Source organism: Thermobia domestica, chromosome 11 (genome assembly GCF_964235325.1).
Source record: "Thermobia domestica chromosome 11, izTheDome1.hap1.1, whole genome shotgun sequence".
Classification (NCBI taxonomy): domain Eukaryota; kingdom Metazoa; phylum Arthropoda; class Insecta; order Zygentoma; family Lepismatidae; genus Thermobia; species Thermobia domestica.
Window position 1 is genome coordinate 87,950,727 of NC_137464.1, and position 13,578 is coordinate 87,964,304.

The 13,578-nt window shown below is 34.7% G+C and overlaps 1 protein-coding gene across 4 annotated transcripts in view; it reads right to left on the reverse strand.

The window, feature by feature from the left end:
• The window catches only part of Myo81F (unconventional myosin 81F), a 483,573-nt gene that overhangs the window by 79,403 nt on the left and 390,592 nt on the right, over positions 1-13,578 (reverse strand). For all 4 annotated transcript variants that reach the window (XM_081730773.1, XM_081730776.1, XM_081730774.1 and 1 more), the window contains exon 4: positions 3,676-3,928. In XM_081730773.1, coding sequence (XP_081586899.1) covers positions 3,676-3,928 — 253 coding nt within the window. The remainder of the gene's footprint in view (positions 1-3,675; positions 3,929-13,578) is intronic.

A 13,578-nucleotide genomic window follows, 5' to 3' on the forward strand; every position in this document is an offset into this window, starting at 1 on the left:
CGTGTGTGGGCGGGCGTTATCATGCAGGAGGATAACGCCATTAAACAACATGCCTGGGCGTTTCGACTTGATGGCTCATCTAAGGTTCTGTAAAGTGGCTTGATAACGCTGGGCATTAATGGTGGTACCCCGTTCCAGGAATTCAACAAGCAGTGGGCCCTTTGGTCAAAAAAGAAGGACATTATGACCTTACAAGAACTGGTGTGCACGGCGTTTGATTTCTTTGCAGGTGGTGAAGTCGCATGTTTCCACTGCTTGCTCTGACGCTAGCTTTCCGGTTCAAAATGGTGACCCCATGTTTCGTCCCCTGTGACAATACACGACAGAAAGCCGTATTCCTCCTCATGATAACGTTGCAGATGACTCAAAGACAGCGCCATTCAAGTATTGCGCTGTTCGGCGGTCAGTTGGTGGGGAACCCACTGCGCAAAATTTTTTCAAAAGTTCAAGTGTTGATGCATTATGGTGTGGGCGGTGCCCACGCTAATACCCAGTAACCGATGGATCTTGTCCACGGTGATTCTGCGGTTGTCCAAGACTAAAGCATTCACTTCTGCAATCATTTCCGGTGTGATGACATGATGAGCCTGTCCAGGACGAGCATCGTCTTCCAGTGATTCGCGCCTCAGTATCAAAACTAGGTAATACCCGTAATTACATACGTAAATGTTCATTTTAAAAAATATAAAATCAAGAATCAATATTTTTTATATTCAAGTACATTTTTGTTTTGAAAAGAAGCCAACCAATGAAACATATTTTTTAAACCAATATATCATGTATATGGTTTTAAAACCAAACTTGCTCGTAAGTAATGACAGACAATATTTTCTTCTCTAATTTCTTTGATTTTAATAGTATCCGATTAGACTAATTACTATGTGGTATTTGTGAATTTTATTTCTGACTAAAACCTGTACCCAAAATATTTCAGTTTGAAATAAAATGAATTACTTCTAAAACTAACATTAACAAAATTTTAAAGTAAACTGTTTTGTATTAAAATATATTATATGAAGTCGAATCAACTTCAAAACATCTATTGAAGTTTTAATTTTTAAAAAATAAACAACTGTGAGTTGAAAATTTCAGGGAAAATTCGAAGCTTTAAGAAAATTCATGGAATGCAAACCTTTTCGTACTCGACTGAACTTCACAATAATACTTCCTCTGGATCTTTGCATTTCAGTTTGATTTCATTGGAAACACTTTAAGCAAGGTCTAACCTAACTCAAAAGAACGCTCACAGTTTAACATTTCAACATCACAACGTGCAATCACCAGCAGAAGTGGATACCTGTCTATATAATTTTATTTTGTCCATAAACACGAAATGCAGAAAACTATATAAGTATTACTAAACCTTAAAAAGGACATTTTTTACTTATGTTACAATAACTGTATTTAGATTGCACTATTCTTCCCAAGAGTAATGAGAACAGAAATTGCACAGATGTATGTGATATTTTTGATGACAACGTTTTTTTTTTTTTTTAAGTTATCATTACTACTGTTTTAAAAGTTGTAGGTACTATATAGTTATTCCCTTTAGTCTTCACTTAGGGCCTATCGCGTAGCCACGCCTATCGTCAGAAGAGGATCCCACAAACAAACAATAGTAATAAAAATTCAGACAACTTGCTGGATATTATTTTCAAAGATTCGTACTAGCATTCAATCATATCTATTTTTTCTGTAAGTCAGGTTTTAAAAATATTTCCCATTGGTTGTAATTATAGGTGGTAAAAACCTGGACTTTAAAACTAACTGCTCAGTGGACCTTGTCTGTTATGTATTTTTGCATTCCAATAATCTATATAATAATCTATATAATAATAATAATAATAATAATAATAATAATAATAATAATAATAATAATAATAATAATAATAATAATAATAATAATAATAATAATAATAAATCTCTTCTTATAGTGCTAGCAACAGAGATCAGCAAAATGCAGCACTTCGTCAAATTCATATTATTGTGTACCACAATGTGTAATCAAACAAAATATTTAATTGAATTTTTAAATGTTTATAAAATGAGCAATGTATGGAGTGGAGTCAGTTTGAATATTTTTTAGGATTCATAATCCAATGGGAAATTTAGGAATGCCTTGACTTCCACAATGCAAATGACCGGCTATGACTTCTAGAACTAGGAAGACGCAGAAAGAATGTGTAAAAATGTTGACATGACGGAAATATAATATAAATACTACCGGATTCTCTTCGGGGTATTGGAAGTTCTATTTTGATGTCAAAACTCTGCGAGTCAGATTATCCATCATTAGTTTTTCTACTCCGTCATTCTGTCCATCAGAGGTTCTGCTTATCACCGTTACCAAAAGTAAGTGATTATGCATTGTCTTCTCTAGTCTTAAAGTCATACCAGTCCATACCATGCTCTGTGATTATTCAAATATTCAACATCAGATCATTAAATTCTTATTCTAAATTATTTCTGTGTTATCGAATTTTATCTTTGAATTTCTATTCCCATGTTTCTAATCAATTCTGAGCTACGTTTTCTACGCCCCCAAGACTTAAATTACTTCTTGGAGGAACTGGGTGGATGTTAAGGCCATTAAGTAATTTCATGTATAAGAATGGTTTGGGGTTCACAACCCAGACAAAAGGTCTATGTTTAACATGCCTCCGGAAGTTTTTAACTGCCTTTTACGTCACAAAATCGGTCACGTTTAAGGTAGATTGCGAACCTATTTTAGGTTTTAGCAATATATTAATACATCCAAATATGTATATAAATATTTTAAAAGATAAAAGTAATATAAAATAAAATAAATATTAAAAAGTTAGCTTATTTACTCGTATTATAGCTTGAACCAATCATAAGTCACATGTTGAATGCTTATTATATACACTGTGGTTCATTTCAGTAGATAAACAATTATCATATTATTGTTGTTAATTTCCTTTGGATTTTTCTCAATTATAGATTCTTTTAGCAACTACCTATAATAGATCTATTATACCTATTAACCCATGTCCATTCCTTGTTTTCTCCGAACACTAGGAATTTCCAATAAAGTCCTGGACAATTTATGATTTTCAAGGGTCCCATCATGTAACACGAATCTATTTTTCAATAATTCAAGCTTTAAAAATATTGTCATTGTTCATAACTATAAGCGGTAAAATCGTATCTGGGTTTGGAACATACCTGATAAACTTTTGTATTCGCTCTAGGTTTTGAAAATAAACTCAGTTAAAAAGTCCAAATTGAATTTACTTTGGTTTTACTAAAACCTTATACAATGAAATATAATAATAATAGATGGATAGTAGCAATAACTATTCTAAAAAATGGTACATCGCAATGCATTTGCGCACAAAAAAACTAAGAAACTCTGTTGCAATAAAAATAATGAAATAATATGATTTTGACACATAATCATAGTCAACGTCTTGCGAATAAAATCAGAAAAGAAAACACACTGCTGAACAAGACTGCACTTATTTAATATAAAAACACATTTACACATCAGAGTGTACGTCTGATGAGGATCTTGGCTAGAAGATCGAAACGTCACGTGTAAATGTGTTTTTATATTAAATAAGTGCAGTCTTGTTCAGCAGTGTGTTTATTTTTCTAATATGATTTTACAACCTAATAGAAATACGTTTTAAGTTGAATGGAAGTAACACTTACCAAAAGCTTCTAGAATAGTGTTGGCTTCTAGAATTTGTTGTTCTACCCATGTACTAACGTTGCTGGTTACCGAACACAGGTACTGCAAGATGAACTTTGTTGTTTCTGTTTTTCCCGCTCCACTCTCGCCGGATATCACACACGATTGGTTGGATTCCATTGCTTGTAGCGACTTGTAAGCCGCTTCCGCCAATGCAAATACGTGTGGTTCCAAAGCACCCATCTTCTGACCATGATATCGAAACACATATTCCTAAAACAAATAAGATTAAAAGAGATTAACATCTAATTTTGTCATCACATATGAAATTCAAATTATAACATTATAAAATCTTCGTTTCTTCAGTTAACAGATTAATCTGCGTGAAATTGATAACTTACTGGAAAATACGTTAATATCAGTCAAAATTACAAGCGTATCGAATTACGTGCTAGCAGAACTGGACTTAAATCAATCAGACCAATTGCTCTCAATTTGGCGCCAGGTTAGAGTGTAATAGACTATAATGGATTTTTAAATATGTATTTTGATTCTACAGACCTTAGTGCACGTTCGCTAGAACCTGGAAAGGAACAAAATTGTTCCCGATTGTGCCCGGTACTTCCTAAGGCCGACTTTATGTACCAGGCATTTGGTATGCATCAGCAACATATACTTGTTACTGCATTGAATGAAGTACAGTACATTTAATTAAATTCATTTACTGATTTACGTCTGCCCGAGTCCCAACAAACATGATATACATACAATCTTGTTTTACACGGAAAATTACATGATTTATAGCTATGCTCAAATCTACCACTAAGCCTCTTTCTTTATCCACCTACAATTATAGTCTATTTGTAAAATTTCTTACAAATTAGCTTTATGGAATTCATCAAGTATAGCTATCCAAGATAAAAATAGGAATTGGATTCTTTCTTTATTAAGTATTCTTCCTGTAGGCAGGTTCTGGAACTAATGATTGGATCTGGAAACGGTTCTTCCACGTTTCTCGATCTTCAGCTTCCTCTTTTAACTCCCAATATTTTCTTTTATTTTTTCAAATCATCAATCTGTTGTGTTCTTCTTCTCCCTGATCTTCGCTTTCCTTCCACCCTTCCCTCTATGGCAGTATGAAAAAGATAATTCATTCGCAAGTTGTGTCCAATCCAATAGGTCTGCTTACAAAGGAAGCTGGTTAAAAGCGTTCTCTCCTCTCCTATCTGTTTTATAATATCTTAGTTTGTTACTCTCTTCGTCCATTTTATCTCTATCTTCCTCCAACACCACATTTCGAAGCTCTCTAAATATTTATTCTGTAACTTCCGTAATGTCCAAGTTTCTGAACCATACAGTCCAATACTCCATATATAGCACTTGACAAGTTTCTTCTTTAGTCCAATATTAAACTTGCTATTAAGAGTGATCTTTTCTTGCTGAATTCCTCTTACGAATTCTTGACGTGATCTCGTTGGTGCAGGAAGAGCATCTCGTCAATTTTTTTCCCAGATATTTAAAATGATTTTACCTCTTCAAGTTCTCTTTGTTCTACTCTGACCCGTAAGGGCATGTTTCCACGGGATATACTCATGACTTTCGATTTTTCGAGTTGATTTCCATTCCATATTGTTGCCTATTGTCAACTACTTTGTCCATCATCTCCTGTAGTCCTTCTTCGGTTCTAGCTATAACAACCGTGTCATACGCATACCTGACCTTTTTAATGATCTGCCCTTCAATCTTGAAATCTCCAACTTTCATTAGTGCTTCCTTTATTAAATATTCACTGTAAACATTGAATAATCAATCGTATAATTGAGGTGACACACTACATCCTTGTCTGACAAATCTCTATACTATTGGTTTCTCCTTGATTCAAGCGCAACATCACTCGTTGTCCTATGTACAGGTTGCGAATGAGTTGTCGATCTTCCCAGCTGACCCCGATTTCTTTAAAAATTAAGAAATTTTGTCCAATTGACCCGGTCGAAAGCTTTTTGTCAGTCGATGAAGAACGACCACAATTCTTCATTTGCGTCAAGAACTCGTTTTGATTTAATTTTTATTAACTCAGTAGCATCTCTGGTGTCTTTTCCCTTCCGGAATCCAAATTGATCTTTCTCTAACATTTTTTCTATCTTACTTTCCAGCCGCCTGTTTAGTATGCGCGCAGTAATCTTTCCAGTGTGGGGATAATGGTTTTATAACGTCTGCATTTCTTTGCCTACTTTTTCTTGGGTAATGCAACCATTGTAACATCAAGGAAATCCTTTGGCCCTTCTCCGCTCAGATAGATCTTGTTAATAAGTGAAGTCAGCACTTTCAATGTATTGTCTTCTAATAACTTGAGCAATTCCACTGGTATGTCGTCGTCTCAGTTGCCTTTATCCTTGATGGCTTGTAATACTTCACTTTTGAATATATTGGGTCCTTTTTCTTCATCATCTGCATTTTACTCTGCTTCGATTGCAATACCTTTTGGCCGATTCTTTTAGTCATATATCGGTACATCCTTTATGTATTTCTTCCAGATTCTAAGGATTCTTTGATGATCAGTGATGACATGACCTTGTTGATTTTCGATTCTAAACATACGTATGCTTTTGCTAGCTTTCCCTGCTAATTCTTGTGCTATCTGATACATAAGATCATACTGCCGCGCCGTTGAAATTCCATTATTTTTTCACATATATGTATGTTGCATGTATTTCTCTTTGGTTTGGTTAGTTTCTCTTCTTAATCCATTATTCAATCTTCTGTATTCTTTGAAGTCCATGGTTTCTGCCTTTCTGTGTTCCTCCCAGTGCCGGATTTACGTATAAGCTAAACAAGCTATAGCTTAGGGCCACACTCTCTTGAGGGCCCCAAAAATTAAAGAAAAAACTGAACGTACATTTCCCAAATATAAGGAAAACTTTTAATAAAATAAAATCTAAATATAGCATCAATCCTTTGTGTTGCGGAGGCTCTTTCTTTCATAAAATATCACTAGTTTCTTCATTTCTGTATATTGGGTGCCTACGTTCATTTGGGTATATAAGGGGCCCCATTACTTTCAACAGCTTAGGGCCCCACCAAACCTAAATCCGGCACTGGTTCCTCCATCTTATTAAGCATCGCTTCAGTTACCCATGGTTTAATGAGATGCTGATCAAAATGCTGAGATTTGTTAATAAATTTATTTTATTAAATGCAGATTATTTACAACTTTAGTCAGATAAGAGTTATTTTCATAATTAATTTTACTAAGGTGGGTATGCTCACTAATACATAATTTTTCAATGACGTATATAATTTGCCCAATGAATGTTTTACATAGTACATAATTCAAGGAACAACAGAGAATTAATTAGAAATTATTATCGGTATTTGTTTCAGGAAAGTAATGACAATTTTTAAGAGTATAAGATGGATGAGGAATCAAAAACTCATTTCACAGTCACTAAGAAATTATAATAACATTAGAATATCACACAAAAAAGTTCATTAAAGAAGCTTATTTATCTGGCAAAAATTTTAAGCATAACTTCAAGTTTTTTTTTTTTTTTTTTTTGTTTTTTTTTATCAATCTCACAACATTGTCAGTTACAACGTTGTGTTTTTTATCCTTATAATTCAGGGTTTTATGTAAGAACCTCATTCACGGTCAAATGAATGAAAATAATGAGGGATTTTGAAATATGACAAAAAAGACTAGATAAAGATAGGAAGAAATACATTAAAAGCACATTTTACGAAACGTGAGTCTTCCACTACAAACAAGGCTGGGAGAGTCACCAGCGGATCCAGAAGGTTCGTTTGGAAGGGGCAGATCGTGTCCTGGATAATGAAATGTAGGGTCGATATGCAAATTTTATATCAAAACGAGAATAAAATACTGTAATATATTATTAACAAAAAGATATATGCATAGACAATAATGTAAATTTTCAACAAAAATATAACAAATGATATACAGAGTGCACCATTTATCTTGAAATGCCTTTGTAACTTTTAACCTTATAATTTTAAAAAAAACGCTAAAATTTTGAAAATAAAATTAAATATTTAAGTTTTATGTCCCACGATTATGCCGTCTAGGCCAGAGGGTGATTTTGAGAAATGAATAAAATGGTGGAATGAAGAAAGTGGGAGGAAACGGGATAACTCTAAGAAAAATCACGCACACGGTGTTTGTCCACCACAAAGCTCACTTGACTAAAAAGATTTACCATGCAAATATCGCCAAAGGGACATTGTTTGACATACTCTACAACACTCCCAAACGAACAGTGTTGCCAACTTTTTAAAATACACTATGTCAAGTTATTACGAATTTAAAATCTACATATTAAACGAAAACATGCAATACTATGCCTACTGTTCAGTGTTTCAAAATAAAGACGCTACAGAATAAGAAAACATCGAAAAACAACCAAACTTTGGAGGCCTCTAGAAAATTAATAACACAAGTGAGACTGATGGAGCAAACCACGCCCATAGTATACGTACCATATTTCAAAAAAGTAAATCCTCATGTTAAGCGGGTTTGCATATCCAGACTCCCAACTATGAAAACATTTACGATCACTCCAATTCCAATCATTTTACGGATTAAACTTGTTTTAAATAAGTTATTAGTTATAAGTTGTTAGTTAAAATCCAATTCGTCGACGTGATTTATTCGAAAAATACTTTTATACATTGCAAGAGCTATAACGTCCAAATATTCAGTGCAAACTCGTACCGAAATAAACAAAAACGAGTGTAGAGCACAAAACTACTTTACACAAAAGTCAAAAGACTTGCGAAAGCATGTGAAATGGTCGAGTAGTTTGGATCAATAGTCTATCAACCAGATGTTTGTGTGTTTAAACCCAGTAGGAAGTTATTTTAACGTGTGTTCCTATTTTCATCCGGAGAGTGACGGCATTTCTTTGAATAACTATTTATGGCTAGGTTACGCGTCTTTGGTGCATGGTGGTTCAAATTCCACGTTAAGCTGTAGATTTCAACGTTTCATATAGTCTTGCTACTGAAAGAGAGGTAGGAGCAAAACTCAAATACAACCGTAACCAAACGTCTTGCCCATTTGACCCCAAAGTGACATGAGTACTTTAATACATTGTTGTACTTTATGAAATGTTTTTAATAGGCCTATATTAGTTCTTGATTTTACTAAAGTTACCTGTCAGTTAACAATAATGATCTCGGTATTATTTCTTTCAAGTGAAAATATCTCAAAATCTAATGTACAATTACAAATCAATAATTTACTCAGACTATGTCAAGTAAAGGAATAATTCTAAACAGTGATGATTTCAGGGGACGGCAGTGGAGGGAAATTTCTTTCCCAGTTCAGGAAGTACCCCGAGGGATTTCTTAGATCGGGCTCAACCCGGGTTACCAATATTTTCGCAGTGTTAATTTCGTCCCCTGTCTATTTTGACCCTCACCCCTCCGTGGGAAACGTGAAATAATCTGTAATTCTACGTGTTTTCATTGGTTATAAAAAGAGAAAAAAGTGAAAGCCAATTATGAAAAAAGCCTCTTCCGATGAAGAATTTGAACTAAAAAAAATCAAATTAATGTTTCTTAAAACATCAGCAGTCACATTTCTATACTCTAAATAAGTATGCACTTGATAGTGAATTTCCTGAAAACCATGTACATTCATCAATCAAACTGGTAATTAATCCCTCAAATTAATGAAACCGATCCTTCATGAACTTTCGTCCCAACTTTATTTTCTGACAACAGCTCAGTCAATAAAATACTGATTTATTTTGGTTAACATGCATCAACATGCTTTCTTTCTCGTTATTCATAACGAGTAAATTACAAATAAATAAATAAATAAATATTTTTATGTTACTTGTGCTTATTTCAAGGACATAATTCATTTTCTAAACAAAATATAATTACTATTTAGGAGCAGGAAAATTGTTATTATTAATTTGTACTCTTCTTTTGGGAACTGTATAATAGCAATCATTATTTATTAATTGCAAAGGGAGATCACTCCTTATTTCCCAGGTAATTTCCCCATTAGGCTTCAATTTGTGGAACACTGCTGAAAATCAGATATCAACAGTAATGTAGAACAAAATCGTGTATTTATTTTATCCACCGAAAGTTGTCAATAAGAGAATATGACACTCCAATAGAAAATTCGTTACAGTTAAAATGTTAAATAACGCTGGTTTAATGAATATTTCCTTTATTTAACAGAAATGCATATTTTATTTAATTAATTTATAGATTAACATATTTATAGATTAACATACTTAGACATAATTAACAAATATTATTTCTTCGTTTTATCGAGATTAACCAGGAAACTGAAATTAAAATAAGTAGCAAATATATGTGTATTGTATGAGGTATACCGATGTCTGAAGCATTTATTGTATTGTTATATCACTGTATGTGTGTTTATGTGGATAGTTTATTTCTTACTCCACATTCAGATAGTTGTCCAATTAAAAATAGTGAATATATAAAAAAAAACACTGTATTAGAAATATTTCACGCTCCAAAAAAAAATAATGCTCTTTCAATTCATTAGTAATATTGTGCTTTTAAATAATTGATATATATTTTAACTAGAGTTCTAGTTAAAAATTTTGTTTAGGTCTTCAGTTGATAATATCTCTTATACATTGCAACAAATGGAGGTGACTACTTTTGCCATACAACTGGAAAACAAATAACTATTCAATTCGCAGAGTGCTAGTAGCCGGAATCACATAAATAGTGAAGCCAATTGTACCTTTAGTGGTTAGGTTAGTTTAGTAACTATGTTTTTTTTCTCTCTCATTTAGTTTAAATGTTAGAAGGGTGTTTCAAGATCAATGGTCTACCTTGTGTGTATATATGATTTCTTTACTCCTCATTGCTGGTCTAGCGACTAGCGCGTGAGCCCTTAGTGCATGTGGTCCTGGGGTCGATTCCCAGTGGAAGAGCACAAAAACTTCGTTTCACAAAAAATTGACTTTCTTTAATCAACCGTCTCCTTTAGCCTAAAAAGCATAACCGTGGAACGTTAAACTAAAAAAAGAATAATTTCATTTCATTTTGAATTTTTGTTGGTACATTTTATATATAGTATTAAACTGTGGGTCTTACCCTATATAGCCTGGTTAATAACAAAGGATGTATGTAGAAAACAATCAACCCAAAAGTCTTAGATTCGATGCTTTTTTTTTTTTTTTTTTTTTTTTTTTTTACAAATTAATAAATAAAGATGAAATAAACTGCAGATTTTGTTTCGGGGATAAAATATAAGCTTTCAATTCAGAGAGCGTGAATCGTCTTACAAGGAAATAAATCTTACACTTTCTACTACGGGACATATCACGACCGAGCAAGAAACTAGGACCGAAACATCCAGTTCAAATGATATTTGTGCATAAATAGTACATATTTTGACTAGCCTTTGCGACTTGTCACACAGACTTGGTTGATTTTTTTTAAATGACTATTTCTATAATTAATGGTGCAAGTAAAAAAAGATCTTTGGAAGTGGCACCCTATACGCCCTCCCCATGGATGCGCCACTGAGAAAAGTCAATAACTAACCATTTAATTATTCCCAAATGCATGTCCTTTTTCAGACCGATCCATCTCGAATTGTTTTTCTAACAAACATTCAAAGGATGTTCATGTTCCAATTTGGACGGGATTTTACACCTTCAAAACACGCAACACGATATCGCAGAGACATCGAGTTAAAACGCCTTGTATACTTTGATTTCTTTTCAAAGCAGAAAAAGAACAAATATTAGCTTTTTTTATATGTAGAAGGGAAAATAAAGAAAATCGATAATATTTTTTCTAAAGCCATTTTTTTCGATCTTGGTTAAGTGAAAAGGCAAAGTAGTTTCCTCTACTTTTTTTATGTTTAATTTTCATGAAGAAAGAATGAATCTGGAGCCTGTTCATGTCAAATACCTTGACACAGCAGCATCATTTCAGATTTTGTTTGGGGACGGGGAGGGGTAAATAGGTTTCCTCCGACATGAGAATTTCACGTTTTTATTATTAATATATTAGGATATAATTTACCAAAAATCATGTATTCCTCAAACTCAAATATCGGTCCTGCTGTGGCAACACAGCCGGAGGACGCTGTAGCTTGCTTCTGCGACATTGCAGACTGTGTTGAAATGAACGAATTGTATACGATTCTAATATACAGGAAGATTCTTTATAGGGTTTACAACTTTAGTCAGTTATAATTCCTTATTGGAACTACATACAGACTTGGTTTATATGTCATTATACTGCAAAACACTTGAAGTTTTTTTTAATGACAAATCCATTATTGCTCAATGTGTGCATCTGCGGTCATCCTGGACACATTCCAACGAAAGTTGATTTCCTGCTAAACAGTAGCCAACATTTCGGAGGTAACGTCCGTGATGGCTGTTGTGATGCGATGCTTCAGTTCATTATCAGGTAGGGGAGGGGTGTACACCTTTACTTATCTTTCACAAACCTCCACAGAAAGAAGTCAAGTGGCGTGTAATCTGGAGATCGTGGCGGCCAGGCAATTAGTCCACCACGACCTATCCACTTATCTGGGAAACGCTGATCAAAAATTCCCTTACGTCTATCAGGTAGTGTGGCGGAACGCCATCTTGTTGCCACCATAAGCGGCGATCGTGATCATCATCAGCTAACTGTGGAACAAGGAAGTTCTGGAGCATATCAAGATAGGCGATGCCGGTGATGGTGCTCTCAGCAAAGAAGGATGATCCATATACCTTTGCTCTGGAAACAGCGCAAATACGTTCACTTTGGGGCTGCCACGAACCAGCTCCATGTGTGCATGTGGATTTTCCGTGCCCCAAATACGACAATTGTGTGTGTTGACTTGGCTGGAAATGTGAAAAGTTGATTCGCCACTGAGCACCACATTGGCCAAGAATAACTCATCACCACTAATGCGATCCAACATGGTAACACGTCGGGTATGTTTATCCGCTTCACTCAGTGCTTGAGCCAAGGGCAGTTTGTATGGGTTCATGGACAAATGTCTACGAAATACACGCCAAAGATTGGTCTGAGGGATACCAGTTTCTTATGATGCACGTCGTGCAGATTTTCGAGGACTGCGGACAAAACTCTCCCTAACTGCTTCCACCACATTGTCAGTCACGGGTGAGCGCTCTGGAGTCTTTGTGTGTTGCACAGAACAACCTATTTCAACAAATGTCTGGTGCCATTTGTACACTGTTGGTCTGCTGAGTGGTTCCTTGCCGTATTGTGTGCGAAACTTACCTGTACACTCTTGCTGGCTTCGTTTCTTCAAACCAAAACACGCACTTCGCTCTTTCCGCACCAGTGAAAGTCTTCATTTTAAACAACTGACCGGTAGGGCCGCGTGTGGTCAACTCCGCAACTACTCACTACGTGAGTCAAATTTGCAGTTTTGCAGTATAATGACACATAAACAAAAAAATGAAATCTTTGAGTTTTACGTCCCACGGTTATGCCGGTTAGGCTAATGAAGACGGTGATGATGAGAAATGAATCATATGGTGGATTGAAGTAAGTGCGAGAAAACGGAAGAACCCCGAGGAAACCCACGCACACGGTGTTTGTCCACTACAAAAGTTCATTTGGCGCGAGTTGGGATCGAACCAGGGACCCCATGCACCAGAGGTGAACGCTCTATCACTGAGCCACTGAGGCTCCTACATATAAACCAAGTCTGTATGTGCTTCCAATAAAGAATTAACTTATTAAAGTTGATATATACACTTTAATATAACTGAAGTTACAACTTTAATGTAACTGATTAAAGTTGTAAACCCTACAAAGAATCACTCTGTATATATGGCTTAATGTTGTACAGTGAAACCTCTGAATAACGGACACCGTAGATACTTTGTTATTTGTCCTTAAATGACAAATTACGGAGAGGTTACACAGTT